At 44.5% G+C, this 18,124-nt stretch overlaps 1 protein-coding gene across 7 annotated transcripts in view; it reads left to right on the forward strand.

Annotated features, from left to right (window-relative positions):
- The first annotated feature begins 235 nt into the window (after positions 1-235).
- GRID2 (glutamate ionotropic receptor delta type subunit 2) overlaps positions 236-18,124 on the forward strand; it is a 787,745-nt gene continuing 769,856 nt past the window's right edge. For all 7 annotated transcript variants that reach the window (XR_014501814.1, XR_014501815.1, XM_083398274.1 and 4 more), the window contains exon 1: positions 236-1,227. Coding sequence is in view for 5 of the 7 variants with exons in the window: in XM_083398274.1 (XP_083254400.1) it covers positions 1,140-1,227 (88 nt within the window). In the remaining 2 variants the exon portion in view is untranslated. The remainder of the gene's footprint in view (positions 1,228-18,124) is intronic.

The raw sequence follows: 18,124 nt of genomic DNA on the forward strand, positions 1-18,124 counted from the left end.
GCGGAGCTGCCAACAGCTAGGGGACTCTCTCTCTCTGCATCCCACCAACCAAGCAAGCTCCAAACCGCCTCCTCGGCTGCTGCTGCTGCTTCTACTGCAGAAGACCATCTTCACAAGTCCCGGGGCTGCCGCTGTTTGGCTTCCTGGCTGCATCCAGCTCTCCGTGGAACTGCTATCTCGGGTGACCACGTTGGAGAGCCGTTTTCGCAGCGGTCGCTCTCTTCGCTCCCCGCACCAACCAGCTGCAGGGGGGAAGCAAAAAAAGCGATCAGTTGCTTCTCCCCCTCCCCACCCCCTTTCTTTTGGTGGAGCAGGAAGAAGATCGAGATCTAGTTCTGCATTCCCAGCTGCATTGCCTTGAAGTTCACTTTGGGTGGTTTTGGGTTTTTTTTTTAAAAAAAAAATCATCGTCATTTTTTTTTTGGAGGGAAGCTTGGAGACGAAGAGCGCTTTCCCTCGCCACATACACACTTTGCAAGGATCTAGTCCCTCGCCTGGGAGATTGGAAAGAAAAGCTGCAGTTATTATATATATATTGAAATTGTTTTATTCCCCCCCTCTCCTTCTCTCTCGAGCACCGGCTGGCTGGCTGGCTGTGGGGGGTACTGGAAGGGTCCGTCGGTTTGCCGGTTGCAAGTTGCCCCACTGGAGTGGCGGTGGGGACCTGGCCTTGCGGATCGCTCCGAAGGAAAACAACCCTATATATTTACAAGATATACCATTGAAACATAACAATAAAAAGGCTGAGGATGGTGTGATCGACACAGGGACACGCCGAACTGCTTCCCGATTGACATCTCTGGCGGCGGCGGCGATGTGCTGGATGGATTTGCTGCAGCAACTCCCCACAACTCTGGTGATGCCCGGCCGCCCCCCGAAGTGACGCGGGGCTCGTTGTGAGAGGCTCCCCAACCAGCCTGGGATCGGCTCCCTCTTGCAGCTTTTTCCTTTCCCCCTTTAATTTTTTTTTCCTTGGAGGATCCGACCGGGATTTAGAGGCTCCTCAAACTCTCGACTCTCTTTTCTTGGGCTCCCTTCGTCCTTGTCGCTGGTGTGATCGCTAACCTCCTGCCCCCCCTTTCTACTAGCCCCCGTTTCCCGAACCAACCACTCCTCCCCGCTTGCCCGAAGCGCAGGAGATGGAAGTTTTCCCCCTCGCTTTGCTTGTGTCCGTGTGCTGGACCGGAACCTGGGAAGCGGCGCTGGCAGATTCGATCATCCACATCGGTAAGGCGCACCGGAGCTGCGACTGCAGCGGGCTTACTTCGCAGCCTTTCCCCGCTTTCCTCGCCAGCCTCCTCCCGCCTCCAGCTGCCCCGGGCAGTATTTCTCTGTCTTCCCCGCTTCCTCTTATTGAACGAAATAATAACCGCCCCCATAATCGGCTACGTTTCGTTTGCTGCATGGGTTTTCTAGATTCGAGCGCGAATATCTGTGTTGGGGAGTTTGCGGGGGGGGGGGGGGAGCTTATTTTCCAGTCCCCTCTACAAATGAAGGTAAACAACCAGAGTTTGCTTTTTGCATAGTTTGTGTGTGTGTGTGTGTGTGTGTGTGTGCAGCTAGCTCGTCCTCTCGAGCAGAAATCCCTCGCCCCAGGCTTCCCGCCGCTGCTAGCGGGGAAAGCCTGAAACGCCCCCCCCCCCCATGTATTATAAAGCTTGCAAACCTGCACCGCACACACACGCACACTGGCCCCACGTTGCAACACAACGTACGTCCGCCCCCTCCCCCCCCCCCTCGTACGGAGGAACAGGTGGTTTGGCAACGTGCGCTCTTCCATTTGGCCAAGCAGATCTTCGCGAAACGGGAGGGGACTGAGCGCCGTGGGGCTCAACCTCCCTCCAAACGGGGGGAGGAAGTAATAGCGCCCAGTCTCTCTCTCTTTCTCCGCCCCCCCCGTCCCCCCAGCCAGGAAGCCCGCAACGCGGGAGGATCGTGGGCTCTGTAAAGGTTGACAGGGCCTCCCGCGCGCGCTGGATGGATGGTGGTGTCCCCTCTTCCCTTTGGGGGTAGAAGGAAAAAGGCAGCGGGAGAGCCAGCCCCGCTTCGCGTGCCTCCTCTCCAGCAAAGAGCGTTGATTGGATGCAGCACGGCAAGGGTTAAAGGAGCCGCGGCTTTTCCCTTTACCCGCGCTCCCCCGAAGCTGCTTTTGGGCCCCACCTATTGGCAGCCGCGTTGACGGCCACACGGGGACTGGAGCGCGCGAGGAGGATGAGGGGCATCGCGGTGCTTCTGATTCACAGAGCTCTCTCTGCAGGGAGAGCAAGCCTGAAGCTCGCATTTGCCAACCACTGGAGGGGGTGGGGAGAGAGAGAGAGAGGGAGGCACAGGAAATAACTCCATCCCTCGCTTGTTCAGAATCCTTGCAAAAAAAAAAAAAAAAAAAGGAAAAGAGAAAAATCATCTGGCCAGGGCTTTCCCCCATCAGCATCAAACCGAGAGCATCCTCCAACTCTCTATCCCCGTTCCCCTGCTTAAAATTTAAAAAATGCATCCGCGGGGGATGTTTTGCTTAGGAAAAAAATAAAATAAAAATGTGTTGGAGAGGAGGAAGGAGTCTCTCTGTGTGTGCGCGCGCGTTTGCTGGACTGCTTTGTAAGCAGCGCACGCAGGCAGAGAGAGCATGGAACGAGCAGGCTGCTTTGGCTCGCAAGAAGATAAGCGATCCAAACGTACTGGGGGTGGGGGAAGCCTCAGAGTCCCCCTGCTGGCTGGATGCGGAGCAGGGGGACAGAGAGCAGGCGCGCTGCTTTCAGGTACCAGCAGAGTCGAAAGTCTTGTCTCTCTTCGCTCACACTCCTCCTTCCCTCCCCCGCGCTCCGAAATGTGCACATCCTGTGCTAGAAAGGTACAAATAGAGATCGTTCCCTGCTGTTCTGGGGCTAATGCCAAGCAGCAGCCCCCCCCCCAATAAATAAATAAAAACCACACAACTTGGTGTCTACCGGGGCTTCATCGTTTGAGAGATGCTCGTTTGTAAACATGTCTGCCAGCCCTTGATTGTAATGCGATGTTTGAGGGAAGAGGATCAAGGCTGAGAAATCCCTGCTTTTGAATGTGTGTGTGTGAGTGAGAGAGAGAGAGAGAGAGAGACCTCGCGCTATAGGATTTGGGCAGATTTTGGAGTGTAAGTTCGCTTAGAGTTTCTAAGGCAAGAGACCTCTGTAGGAGTCCTTGCTTTGCTTGGGTCTCTGAATATTATAGGAGGGATTGAAGGTTAGCAGTGTCAGACATCCTTTAGAAAAGAGGGAGAGTATGGTTTGTTCTGACCAAACTGCGGAAGGCAGTGGAAGACAGAAGTGCCTGGCGTGCTCTGGTCCATGGGGTCACGAAGAGTCGGACACGACTAAACGACTAAACAACATGGTTTGTTCACAGCATTTAAAAAGGGGAAAAAGTAAATAATCTACTTGAAATGGTGGCTTGGGGGACAAGAGTTTGGGCTTTGTTACAACCAGGTGAAGTTGCAGCCTTCTCTGTCTATGGTGAAAGGTTTTGGAGCCGTTCTTGTGTTCCAGAACAATTATTATCACCAGTGAATAGTTGGGTTGTGAGGTGTGCTGGGGGGAGAGACTCCCAGAGCAAAGACCCCTTTCTTCTTTGAGCAAACAGTTCCATGCACTGTTGCACTGTGGTTTTGCATCAAACAGCCCCTTCTCCCCGCCTCTCTTCACATTAATTGCTATTTATGTTTGCTGGATGCCCACTTTAATTATTTATCGCTGGCAAATACAGCACTGTGTAATTTATTTTTATTTTTCCCCCTTCTCTCTCTGGCTTTCTTGTAAGTGCCATTGGTGGTTACAAGCAGCAACAAAAGTACATTTGCTTAGAAAGGGGAGGGGGGAATCTAAAGTGGCTTCTCAGACAATTAATTTCACTTGGAAAGACAATTAGTACATTTGACAAGGGGATTAGCTTTTTTTATGGATGGCTTTATGTTGCCATGAAGCTGGCAAATTGATAATTGTCATCCAGAGCTCTCAATCTTTCTCTCCACCCCCTCCCTTCAATTTCCTGCAGGGTATGGAAAATAAGTAGCCAGGGAACAAACAACAATTTCGTGTTAAATTGGGTCAGCAGCTAAATGCAGCAATTCTTCCAAAAGTATAGAACTCATCGCTAGTTTCCAGGTCTGAAAATCTTGTGTGCTATGACTCCCACCCCCACCCCTTGCACAAACTCCTATCTTACAGAAGAAACAAGAAAGAAGAACTCTTTTTGTTCATTTTAAATTTCGGGAGAGGGTTTACAGAGAGGGTGAAAATCAGTGTTAGAATCACAGTGTTTCCAAATGAGGGTTTGCAAAGACAATGAGGGAAATGAAAGTTAAACATTCCCTTGGGGGGGAAATATTGAAGCAGCAGGTATAACAGATGTTCTGAATTCAACGAGGAAAAGACTGATGATTCCTCAATGTAATCACACTTCTAAAGTGTGCAAAAAAATAATAATTCAGTGTACCATACAGAGAAAAGTGTGTGTGTGTGTGTGAGAGAGAGAGAGAGAGAGAGAGAGGGTGAAAGTAACTGGGAATTCTCCAATATAAATGTAACTTGCATGTATTTCTCATCCATTTACCCAAGTATGTATTTGTATTTATACAGTAATCATGTAGGTTACCTGTTTAGAATAGGTATCTATGATAACAAACTCATCTCTTTGCCAGCCACCAGAATGGAAGCTAAGAGTTAGCTTTGGTAGTAACAGAATATAGATGCGATCTCCCTACCCCTCACAAACCATACTCCTCTAATTAATATAATTATTCTGGTTATATTGAAGGGAATCCATGTTGCAGGCTATGTGTTTCTGAGCATTGAGACGGTTTGTATAGTTGTATGTTTTCTGCTGACTTGAACATTACAGAGAGGAGCAGGCAGTTCAGGAGGACTACATTAAGCATGCTTATGAAAATGCTAAAAACAATCACCTCCACTGGAGGTTTTGGGGGGTTTTTTGTTTGAAGCATGCATACTGACGAAGAAGGGGTTCACTCTCTCATTTCTGACATTCTGAAACTATGCAATTCTGCATTATGCTGCTTCCTTGAGCCTATGCATTGATTGAATAATTTCATCAGACTCACATTACTTGATTGCTTAGAAGTTTCCTAATGATCTGTATGCTGTAGGAAGAACTCAAAAGCCGTGAGCGGAATGGCAATGATATTGTGTTTTATGAGGCTATTCAAAAAGTCGCTCTGATTTATGCAGCTCAAAAGCTCTGAAGTCTTTGAGATTAGCCACGCTGCCTGCTATTTTCTTCGTACATTGCTTGTCCTATACTCTTCACTCCCTAAACACAACAGGAGTTGAGAACACTGCTTTAATTAAGCAGGGATTAGCTGGCATTTCCACCCAAGTGCACAATTTATGTATGGCTCATAGCGGGTCTCATGTTCTAGTATATTTAGTGATATGTGATTGTCCGTTGATTTTGACCTCTAAGTCCTCCAATGAGAAGAGTGTGTGTGTGTGTTTCCATATGGGTGAAAAAAGATGAATGCATTTTCCAGGATAAACATTTTTTTCTTCAGATCAGCAAGTGCTGCAATGGCATGACCGCCACTCAACTGAAAGGGAGATTTTGTGTGAATCATCTACAAGCCCCATTCCAACAAATGGAGGATACACAGTGGTGGTACATAATGGGGCTGCATTATCTGCCTCTAAACTTCTCATTAGCTTTGTTTGCCTGTAAGATTTACAGCATTTGTCCTGTGCACCTTTCCCATTGAGAATCAATCCCATTGAGATCAATGAGATTTGCTCACAATTGTGTAAAGGATTGCAGCATTATTACTAAAATACTAGCACGTTACTGTAGCATTACAATGCTGTGCATTACTACTGAAATACCAGGAAAACTAGGATGGCCTTCTCAAATAGAAGTCATGCCAGATGAATATAATTTCTTTCTTTGAGTTACAAGCTTGGTGGACAAAGTCCCCAATGATATTCTGACGGAGAAGCTGGTAAAACATGGACTGGATGAGGTCACTGTTAAGCGGATTTATTGTTTGTTTGTTTGTTTGTTTGTTTGTTTGTAACCAGATTTGTAGCTGGTTGACCGACTCACAGCCAAACTAGGACAACTTACTTTCCAAGCCTTACAATTCTGATCTTTGGCTACATTACTATTTACATGCAATACATATTTCTTGATCCCAAGATGTCCTGGCTAATAGGTAACATGTCTCTATGGGTCCCAGACAAAGCAATTTGTGGTCGACTCTAATCATCCTCTGTTCTATTTATGTAATTTGGATTTGCTAGCCCACTTGGTTTGAGGGATCAAGTACATTACTATCAATTTCCTTGCACATGCTCTGTACCTTTAAGTCTTGTTACAAGAGGCTTTCCCTGCAAAGGGAGACAGTCAATGCACAATTTACAGCATAAAGACCCATTTAAGTGAATGACTGATACCTTTGCTGGAAGCCAGTAATTTGCAGGGCTGAACCTGCCATGTAGCAAGTTGATGTGACCAGCTTCAGGGAGCATCATGTGGTGTGGGATAGATGAAGGCAGGAATTTATGTCTGGATGGTGCTGCAAGACTTCTTAAAGTGTTGTCCTTAGAATGGGAGGTGGGCATTTGGACTTTGCTTCAAGCAGCAAGAATGTATTGTGCACTGCAGGTAACTGGACTCACATTACTCTTCTTGAAGGTGCTCAGAGTTTAGTGTATCAAGAAATCCTCACCAGTTACCTCTATTTTAAATACGTAACATTGCCCATTGAGGGTCCTGGCCTCAGAGCCTGAAGCTGGAACCTAGCCTAGTGAGCTACCATGGACAGCGTACACCAAGTCATCTGAGTACTTGTTCAGTACTGAAGGTAATAAAGGCATTCAACATTGAGAGCTGGTGTGGTATAGTGGTTAGAGTGTCAGTGAAGATCACTGAGTGACCGTGGGCTAATCACTCACTCTCAGCCTAACCTACCTCACAAGGTTGCTGTGAGAATGAAACAGGGATGAGAACTATACATCCACTTAAAAACTCCTTGGAGGAACAGTGGGACATAAATTAAATAAGCAAACATTGGCCCTTTGGATTGTCTGGCAGCATGAAGTCTTTGGATTGGCAAGGCCTGGCACAAATACTAGAAAACTGCCTATTTATTAGTTGCATTTACACCTCACATTTCTTCCAAGGTATCACGTGTGGTTTGTCTCCCTCCATTTTGCCCTCAGGATTATCAAGTGATGGAGGCTAAGCTGAGAGATAGTGACTGGCTAGGTGGAAATTTGACATTAGCTCTCTCCAATTCTGGAACAACATTAGCTTCCACAGCACATTGTCTTCTTGATCTCCAGCTTCCAACTTGTGAGCCTGGTAATCCTTCAGGTTACACCATGGCCCTTATGTGGTCCCCTGACATTTGCCTGGTTTCAGTAATGGCTTGTAGACAATCCTTCGGTTGCTATTCTCCCTTATCTTCCACATATTCCTAAGGAATGCTGGAAATAGCAACATGCTGAAGAGAGATTTGTCATGTTAATAGTTATTGGAGAGCTAATGGTTGTTGAAGGGAGGACCTGTTGCATTTTATTTGGAGCAGAAACAATAGGTTTCAGTCCATTCTCAGTTAAATTTCTTTCCATGATATTATGCACTACATGACTACAGAACATATGTACAATTTGTTTAAAAAATGGAATAAGCAGACCTGGTTCTCTATAGTGCCATTCTTTGTTCATCATTCCACATCATTGCTCTTTTTGTGTTGCTGATAAGTTGTCTTACAGTAGCAAGCCAATCCAATGTCAGCATTAGCTGAAAGATAATCTATTAATTTAATTACAGCCATAACAGAGTGTGCAATTACTCTTCTAGAACAGCTAGAATGGAGTGATTCAGATGTATATTTACAGTATTAACCCAAATTTCTTAAATGACCTTCTAGTGCCAGCTTGGAAAGTGGTGTGTGAAAAGTCAGGAGATGGGGATGTAAATTAACCAACTTTTTCTTACTCCTTTCATTGCTGAGTGGCTACATTTCTCTGGATGGTTATGAAGTAACCTTGCAAACCCATGGATGTTGTGTAGTGGTTAGAGTGTTGGATTAGGGCAGGGGTCAGCAAACTTTTTCAGCAGGGGGCCGGTCCACTATCCCTCAGACCTTGTGGGGGGCCAGACTATATTTTGGGGGGAAAATGAATGAATTCCTGTGCCCCACAAATAACCCAGAGATGCATTTTAAATAAAAGGACACATTCTACTCATGTAAAAACATGCTGATTCCCAGACTGTCCGCGGGCCGGATTTAGAAGGCAATTGTGCTGGATCTGGCCCCTGGGCCTTAGTTTGCCTACCCATGGTTTAGGGTCTGGGAGACCAACATTCAAGTCCCCACTGCAATTTCAAGTGATAATATGCATGTGTGAATGGACAGATCTAACACCATGGATAGATCTTCCATAACATAGCATCTGAAATACAATGCTTCTCAATGGAGACAATTTGCACATGTTGCTGCCATCGAGAAAATAAGTGGCCTGCACATATGTGTTAACAAAGTCTGAAACTATCTGAATTCTCAGGAACTGGCATAATTATGGCACTGCTCTTAATAAAAAAGCAAAGAGATACGGAGGCTTATAGGAGCTAGTGAACCTGGCCACGTGGTTGGCAATGATTGCACTTCTATTTAAATGTCACAGAAGGACCAAAATAGCATCTGAGCCTGGTAGACAAATATAGCTGCAGGCTGTGCCTTTTAGATGATGGATATCAGGAGAGAAACCCCATCATTGTAGTAATGTTCTGCAGTTTTGTCAGGATGAAAATTAGAGAAGTTGAATCCATCTTGTTTATCTTGTCTGAAGTAATAACTAGCTGAAGGTGGGCCAATTCATATAAACCAAAACAAACGAACAAAATCTTCACATAACATGCCCTGGGTGTCCTTGGGGGATGCTTTTCGCATAGGGAATGTCATGTGTGACCTGGGCAATTAATCAGTGCAACCATAGCTTTCTGGTGGTGATTTCTGCAATTGTGACAGCATATTTTCCAGCTGTGACTATCACAAGAAGGTCTTCTGAGTAGGTGCAGTCAGAACTGTGGGTTGCCCAGGTTACAAATATAACATTCTTCATAAGAATATGTTCCTTTGGATAGTTGGGGTAAATGTGTACATATCTTAAATGGTCTTGTGTATCAGTATGTGTGAGATATCAATGAGGGCAGTTCATTGCTTTTCATTGCTGTTCCAGTTGAGCAGATGTTTTCTCCTTTTCCCCATCCTTCTCCATGCATGAGTTCCTCTAACTTTTTGGAGCAAGTAACTTGTCAAAGATCCTGGAATTGGTGCAACTGCATACCAGGGTCTATGCAGCTGAAGAGATTCTATCTAAGCTCTTGATTTGCAATGCCAGAGTATTTTGTGCTCTGTCCTGCCAAGAAGTGGCTTTCAGACCTTCTACCATTGAATCATTTCCATATCAGCTTGTTTGTTAGGAGCCCCAACACATTTGCCAGGGTGTTGCCAAGGATTCTGCATCATGCTGCATCTAGGACCTCACTGTTGTCTCATCTGAGCTAACAGGATGGCTTAGAACACACCCTGCATTCTCACATGCAGTGGCTGCATACAGTACAGTAGGGAAGATCAGTAATTAGGGGTCTGCCATGTTTCAGGGATGTTTGCCACTATTACTGATCAAGAACGCTTAATTTATTTCAGAGAACTGCCAAGTTTGCTCTAAACCAGCGTTTTCCAACTTGGTTCCCTCCAAATGTTGTTGGACTCAAACTCTCAAAGACCCAGCCAGCATGGCACATGGGTCAGGAATGATGGGAGCTGTAGTCCAAAAGATCTAGAGGGAACCAGATTGGGAGAGGCTGCTTTGGATCATAACTGAGCAGTCTTGGGGAGCAAAGACCCTAATGTGTGTGGTGGTGCTACTCATACCCTCCACTTCGATTGCAGCACCTGTGCACAACATAGAGTTCTCTCGTGTTTCCCATGTAAACATGTTGGGTATTAGTGTACAGGATCGATGTGGCTCTCAGGTGTCCTTGCATCTTGAATATATTTATGCTGTGGTGCCCCAAACCTCATTGTGAAATGGAAGCTGAAGATCCACAAGATATGGTAAACTTTCAAACAGCCAGTGATTAAAAGGACTTGGCTAGACTGGAAAGCTTGAATATAGACTGGTTCTTGTTATTCTTATCACATGACTACTCCAGGTATGTGTGAACAGGAAAGCTTCTGCTGTATAGCTTTACATTTACTTTGCTATAGGTTAGATTTTGCTGGATTAGCTATGCGGCAAAAGCAATCCATATCCCAAAAGGCCAACATTTGCGGTTTCAACAAAGATAACATAGCAAATTATTATATTTATATGTGATGCTCAAATTATATTTCAGGGCTGTACTAGGGTGGTAAACACAGTGGTTTCAGCAGTTGTTGTCTGATTGGAATGAGATCTGTGAGAGCAAGGTTAAATTTAAAGTAGGTTTCCTGAGCACACAATGGACTGAGAATTAGAGATGGAGGGAGGGGGAAGATGAAAGGCAAAAAGTTTCTTGAAAGTTGTGCTAGGTTTATCTGACAAGCCATGCTTAAAAAAGAAATTGTAAAGAAAGATGAGGGAGGAAATGAAAGGAGAGGGAGAGAGAAAAAAGATATCAAAAGCAAAAAGTCCCCAGTAGGCAATAAGCTGAAGCTTGCGCTGGAGTATTGTATGGTATTTCTGCTACAGTGGAAAAGATTTAAATCAGAAATCTTACACATAGTATTTAGCAGAAAAATGCTGTGTGCGTTTTACCAAGTTTGGCAACACATATAAGATAAATGATAATTATTCCTAATTATTATATATTCCTTGCTCATGAACAAATCAATCATGTGATTAATAAAGTCTGGATTTGAAATGGACTGATAATTCTTAATTTTTATCAGGCAGACTTAACATAACTTAAAGGATCCAACATTTCTTTTTGCTCCCTACTCTTATTTTACTTCATTGGCTGTTCCTAGGGCTGCCCAGCTTCCCTCAGCCTGGTCAGGAAATAGTCATAGGCTGTGTAGCAAAACTCTCCCAGAACTCCACTGCTAAAGTTAAACATCCCCCCTTTACATCTACCAACCACCCAAGTTGTACATGATGTTGGGATATGAAAAGAAAGAATCCCTCTTCAGGCATTGGCAAACATGTGTAGGTTGGGAATGTGTGAAGAGTCAAGGATGTCCACATGAATCCCACCCCATAATGCTCCCATAATGCGAAGTCACTCTCGGACCACTGGCAAAAAATTAGGTGGAGCAATGAATGCAGCTCATTGTCTAATTGATTATATTCCAGCCATGCAAAACTCAGATGTTTCTGCATGGCCACTAGCTATGATGGCTATGTCTTGATGGTTGGGATCAGCAGTAGGTCTGGTTTAGCCCTCACAAGTGGGGAGAGTGCTTTTGCACTTAGTTCCTACTTTGGTTTTCCCAAACCAAACAGTAGCTGGCCATTGTGAGAGTAGAATGCTGTACTTGATGGGTCATTGGCCTCATCAAGCAGGCTCTTTTTATGTTTTAACATTCTCTGCCAATCTCTGCCAAGCAGCTACATGAGGTTCCAGGTGCTTATGCTGGAATGAGTTTCCTTTGGGAAGATCGAGGCACAGCAGAGACTAGTGTCTTTAAGAAACATGGATTATGAGCACATATTTACACCTGGAAGTCTGAAGTAGATGAGGTGCAGAACATTATACCCCAAGAGTGTCTCTCATTGCCCCTCTCACGGCTTCAGCAAGGTTGGGTCCAAAGTAGCAGTCAGGCATGGCTCCTAGTCTTTTAGTGCAGCTTCCTCCAACCAGCACCAAGCTGGTTTTGCTTTGTTCTCCTTCTCTTTCCCAGCACACCTTTAGCCCCCAAACCCCAAGCCTTCTGTAAACTTTTCCTAGCATCTTTCACACACCCCACACCTTGGCACCCTCTGTTTTGCACAGACCTGAGCACCTTCCTTGGTGTATAGATAGATGCCTGGGCATTGGTTTCATAATGGCATATATTTAACCAACCTGGCCAGGCTAGTTTGCGTAGTCTAAACCCAGGAATTTCCTTTAGCTGTGGCCTGTATCCTTTCCCTTCAATATCCCAAATATTAGCTTGATTCTGACATTTATTGATTTCTTAGGTTTAGTGAGGTCTCGACCCACCCCCCTGCAAACTTTTAATAATAGCAAGTGTTTTAGACAATATTGAGGCAACCAGTGTTGCTGTGGGAAGTAACCATGCCAACTAGGCGATTCAAGTGATAGGCGGTTGCAAACATTGTTGCTGACAATGGCAACCTGGTATATTGCCTAGCTAAGATATGAATAGGGATGCCACAAAGATCATTGATTCCTCCACTCCCCGTATAAAGCCTGAAAACTTGCTGGTGTGGATGAGTGCATGGATAGCAAACATTTTCATTGCATTTGTGAAAAATAAAAGCAAGAGGCTTAAGAGTACAAGCTGTTGTGAAATAGAGCAACTGAATATGCCATGCATAAGAGTGATTCCGTTCTGCATTAGAGTGCTTAGTAATATTGTGATTTCAAATGGGGAATGATGTGCAATTAGGTCAATTGCATATGTGAGGCATATAAACGGTTCATAAATGATTCCAATCACCCTGATTTTTAATTATGTGAGCAGTTGAGTCTCTGCTCAAACATAGCACAGAACTAAGTGTCGGTTCAGACGCTGACAATCTCTAGAGGAGATGCTGCCAGTTTTTGAACTGTACCAGTTGCAGCTGCTCATGTGTTGGCTTTGTCACTGCAGATGGCCCACACTAATGGATCAGACCTCCATAATCCATTGCCCAGGCTTCTGTCCCAGGGAAGTCACTTTGTTGCTGCTAGCACGGTGGTTTGAGGCATATTTGGTTGTCTCTCAAGACAGATGGATGCCAAAAGTCTAGCAACCTGCCCAATGCTCAGGGTGGGGCGAGGAGGGCAACCCCACTCCCTATTAATCATGCTGTGCCATTTTCATGTGTGTACATAATTTCCATTATTCAAGTGTGTGTTCAAGATTATGTGCTTGGAGGACAATGCACCAATGAATTGATTTGGAAAAGGATATTCTCTGTGGTGGCACCTATATTATGAAACAGTCTCCTCTTATAGATTCAATGGGCACCTTCTGCAATGTGTTTCTGCCAGTAGGCAGAGACATTATTGTTGGCCAAGGCATTTCTGGACTCTCCACCAATCACTTTTTGCTATTTATCCTTGATCTACTGAATTATGCATAATAAATATGCAATTTTGGGAACATTTTATTTTACATTGCTGTACACTGCTTCGATATATTTTGTAAAAAGTGGTATCAAGGTAAAGGTAAAGGTAAAAGGGACCCCTGACCATTAGGTACAGTCGTGGATGACTCTGAGGTTGCGGCGCTAATCTCTCTTTACTGGCCAAGGGAGCCGGCGTACAGCTTCCTGGTCATGTGGCCAGCATGACTAAGCCGCTTCTGGTGAACCAGATCAGCACACGGAAATGCCGTTTACCTTCCCGCCAGAGTGGTACCTATTTTATCTACTTGCACTTTAACGTGCTTTCGAACTGCTAGGTTGGCAGGAGCAGGGACCGAGCAACGGAAGCTCACCCTGTCGCAGGGATTTGAACCGCCGACCTTCTGATCGGCAAGCCCTAGGCTCTGTGGTTTAGACCACATCGCCCCCTGCCCCCCTAAAAAGTGGTATCGAACTCTTTAAATAATTATCCTCCTCATCATCCAAGCATGTGTGCTGATAGATGCAGACTTTGTCCATGTTTTTTGGAGACAACATGATTGCAGAAAACAGGTAACTCATGTGCCTGCATATACCTAGGTCTCACATGGCATTAAATGCACAGTAGGTCAGCCCTTTGACTCTACCCTCAAAGGAGACAAAAATGGCACAGCAAATCCTTTAATGGGGAGCATGGTGGGGTCAAAAGCATTTCCAGAAGCATCGGATCAGAGCTATGTATCAGAATGGGGGGTCACTGACTTTTGAAAGCAATGCACATCCACCTTTTTGGGAGGGTGGGGGTGTCATTCCCTTTAAAAATCACATCTGCATGAAATCTGCTAGGAAGAGGTGTGAATGTTTTTCATAATGAAAAGAATGAAGCAGGAAGACAATGCCATCATTTTTGCAATATTATAGAAAGCAAAGCTGTGAAGGAGCTGGAAACAAAAGAGGAAAAGTCACTCTGGTCATTAAATTAGCAGTTGCTGCTCTCTCTTTCCCCCTCCCCCACAAAAAAAAAATATTTTTGCATGTTGTTAAGCCTGCCAACTGTTCCTAAGGCTGCAATTAATTGGCTCTTTGTATTGAGGAGAGTGCAACTGTTTTTAGAAAATACTAGGTTCATAGTCTCCTATCAATGCCACAAAGCAGAAAGCAGCTTCGTGCTTTGTGAACGGTGCTGAGAATGCCGGGATTGTTCACGGTGGTAGCTTTGTATTCCAAGTGTGTTATGGAAATTGACAGTTTGTAAACTTGCGAGCTGTTAAAATAGCTCCTGCAACCTCTCCACTTTTCCTAATTTGGTTTTCAGAAAGTGCTCCCTTTCCCTTCCTCTCATCACCTCCGGCATCTGCAATGAAGGAGAAAATATATGCTGTTTAGAGCTAATCCCTTTATGGTTTTTTCAGACAGCCCCACATATTACTGATGTTGCAAAGACTACTTTAGCCAAAGAGAGGCAGACCCACCATGATCTTTTGCTCTTGTTGTTTGATGTCATGCGCTACAGGGAAAAAACGCCTGATAAGTGCATTCTGAAGGGGTGTTCTCTTATCAGTCTGCTACTTATGCTTCCTGAGACCTTGGTTCAGCTGTTCTGGAACACAGGGAAGTACCATCTTTGATGGTTAATTGCTTGCAGATCTTAACGCGGCTGTTCTCAGCTTGCTCCCTCTGGTAAACACAGGCCTGCTGGATCACCATAGGCTACAATTTCTCCCGGTAGTGGATTGTTTAGTAATTGCATGAAGATAGGGAAAGAAAGAACAACCTGAAGTCATAGAAGTGCCAAGGAAACTGATGATGTGAAGGAAATGAAAGCTGTTGGCAAAACTAATAGAGAGGGTAACAGAAACAGAACTGAAGGGTCTACTTCCTAACCCCACTGTCTTTTATAGGCAGCTTTCCATCCGTGTCAAATTTGAATAGATCCTTTAACCACGAGAAGCCTGTTATCCATTCAAATGCTTCCCTTTGGCTCAAGGGAACTGGCTTACTGGAGGACCCAAGTGACTACTGTGGCTTCCTCCCCACTTCCTGGCTGCCTTCAGCCATCTCTCTCATGGATCCTGTTCTCATATCCGAGGGCTCTGGCAAGGTAGGAGTGCCTCTTGAATCCCCACAATATTTATATACAGTCATACCTCGGGTTGCGAATGCTGTGGGTTGCGCATTTTCAGGTTACGGATGTGCCGAACCCGGAAGGTCTGGAACGGGTTTCTTCCAGGTTTTGGCATTTGCTCATGTGCAGAAGTGCTAAATCATGCTTTGCGCATGCACAGAAGCACCGAATCGCATCGCGCGTGTGCGCAGATGCGATGCTGCGGGTTATGAATGCTGCGGTTTTTAAATATGCCTCCTGCACAGATCAAGTTCGCAACCCGAGGTTCCACAGTACATGTGTTAAGACTTCCAAGATGGATCCCAAATGGAGGAGGGGGTCTGTTGCACAAATATTTTCCTCACTTTTGAAAAGTGATCATCTTTTGTCATGAGAACATACGTGTCAATCTTTTTTGGTGTGTGAAAAATATGCATACAGTGTGGGCACATTCTGTGGATTTTTGTACGGTTTCTAATGTAATATTTTTTCTTCTTGGTGTTTTTAAAACGTTGTAAGTCATTTACAGAGTCTTTACGTGGCAATAAGCGAAGGTATTAAATCGATTAAACAATGATGATGAGGATGGTGATCTTCGTTAGCTTGGTTTAACTCCTTAGTTTCACTCAGACCCCATTTACCCCATACACTAGATGTGCTAGAATACCAATCAATCAGTCAATCAGTCAGTCAGTCGTTTTATTTGTATGCTTCTTTTCCAAAGTTAAAGCCATGCCCAAGGCGGATTGCAACATATATAAAAAAATACATAACTACAAAAATAACAAAAGCAGTCATAAACTATAAACAGCATCAAAACGTACTCGACCAAATTGAACAATTTCCACATAAATCATAAGATCCCAGATGAAGATACAAAAAAATTAATGGCAACAACTGTCTCCCAACAAAACCCCCTAAACAACGCCTCAGCCCAAGATTCTGTTCAGCAGCCTCAGCTTTCAATACTTTCAACAGTCACAGCCTTCCCCAAAGAATTATGGGTGCTAAGAATTGTTAGGAGACCCCTATTCCCCTCACAGAGCTACAGTTCTTAGAGTTCTGTGTGAAAAGGGGTTGACTGTTAAACCACACTCAGAACTGTAGCTTTGTAACAACTCTCAGCACACTTAACAAACTATAGCTCCCTGCATTATTGGGGGATGCCGTGACTGTTTAAAGTCATGTCATAGTGCTTTAAATATATGGTGTGAACGTGTCCTCAGTCTTATATTTGGACTGTAGTTTATGTGTATGTGTGTGTCAATAACATCCACAGAATTGCAAGCAAATATTGAGGTTACTGTAGTTGTTAGCTGCAAGCGTGTTAATTTCTTGGCAGATGTGCATGTTGGCACCAGTTTACCAGTAGTTGCTTTTCTCCCCCTGTGCCTACTGCTGTCTTCCAAAATGGAGCTATTAATGTGATTTTAATCAACTGAGCTAGCATGACAGATTTATAATTGATCAAGGGTCAGTAAGCAGGTTTTGAAGATGGAAGAGCAGCAATTGTGAAGGACACTGAAGGTTAACTCACCCTCCCCCCCCCCGCTAATTTTACACATACCTCATTGAAACACACATGGTGGTAAATTGGAAAAACAATGATTTGAAGGTTATTTTCAGTTCTTTTTAGTAGTTCTATGTTGCGAACCACATTTTCTCTTAGATCCTGAGAAAATCCTTAGCTGTGTGGGTTTTAAAAACTTGTGTCAGCTGTCCCTAATCCTCTTGGTGAATTTTTAAGAATTTTCTTTGAAATTGTGTTTGTTGGACTTCTTTATTTATTGGCTTACAGTTATTGTAATATTTTGCGCTTGTGTGAGCTCCAGAAAGTTATTTATACATTAAAGAAGCCCACTACGATAAATAAAATAGCAGACATCTGTACTGGAGGGTTTAGGTTTTAAAAAATAATATTGAGGCCTGAACAGTTCCTTTTTAGTTTAAATAGCTCAGCTGCTATGAAATTAAGCATGGCTCGGGAGCTTCTGCACATCACATCAATAGGACTTTGATACCAGCAAGTAGAAAAATTGGTTGGTTTCATGGAGGAAAGGTCTATCAGTTGCAGCTATCCATGATAGCTTACATGAAACCTCCAGATAAAGAGACAGTGTATATATGAGTACCGGATGCTGAGGACAAGTGAAAGAGGATGACCAGCACCATCAGGGCAGTAGGAAGGGTCATAGCTTAGTGGCAGGGCATCTGCTTTGCATGCCTAAGTTTGCAGGATCAATCCCAAGCATCTTCCCATGGAACCTTGGCAAACTGTTTCCAACCACTGTTGACAATGGACCCTTGATGGACCCCTGGTCTGACTTAAGGCAGTTTCTATGTTCCTAGCCTGTGCTCCCTTGAATTTCTCAAGCTGAGGATGGGATGCTGGAGTAGTTAGACCTGTGGCATAGTTAGACCCCTCATGTGCTTTTCCTTTGATGAAATCTCTCATTGGACTGCAATAATGACTCTTGCTTGTCTAGACTGAGGATGGAGAAAAATGTGTGCCTTCCTGTCTGTCTATGCGTAAAAATGCCTGGCTTTTCTGTGACTGGAATGTAGTTCATTGTTCTGTGCAGTTTGGCACCACTGGCATGTGGCTGTTCATGAGGGGATGTGGCCCCAGGCTAAAGAAAGGATCCCCATTCTTGCTGTATGTCTGTTGACTGAGAATATTTCTTGCCTTCATCCTGAAAAAGTGTTGTTGTTTAGTCGTTTAGTCGTGTCTGACTCTTCGTGACCCCATGGACCAGAGCACGCCAGGTACTCCTGT

Source organism: Podarcis tiliguerta (genome assembly GCF_965153285.1).
Source record: "Podarcis tiliguerta genome assembly, chromosome: 9".
NCBI classification, from domain to species: domain Eukaryota; kingdom Metazoa; phylum Chordata; class Lepidosauria; order Squamata; family Lacertidae; genus Podarcis; species Podarcis tiliguerta.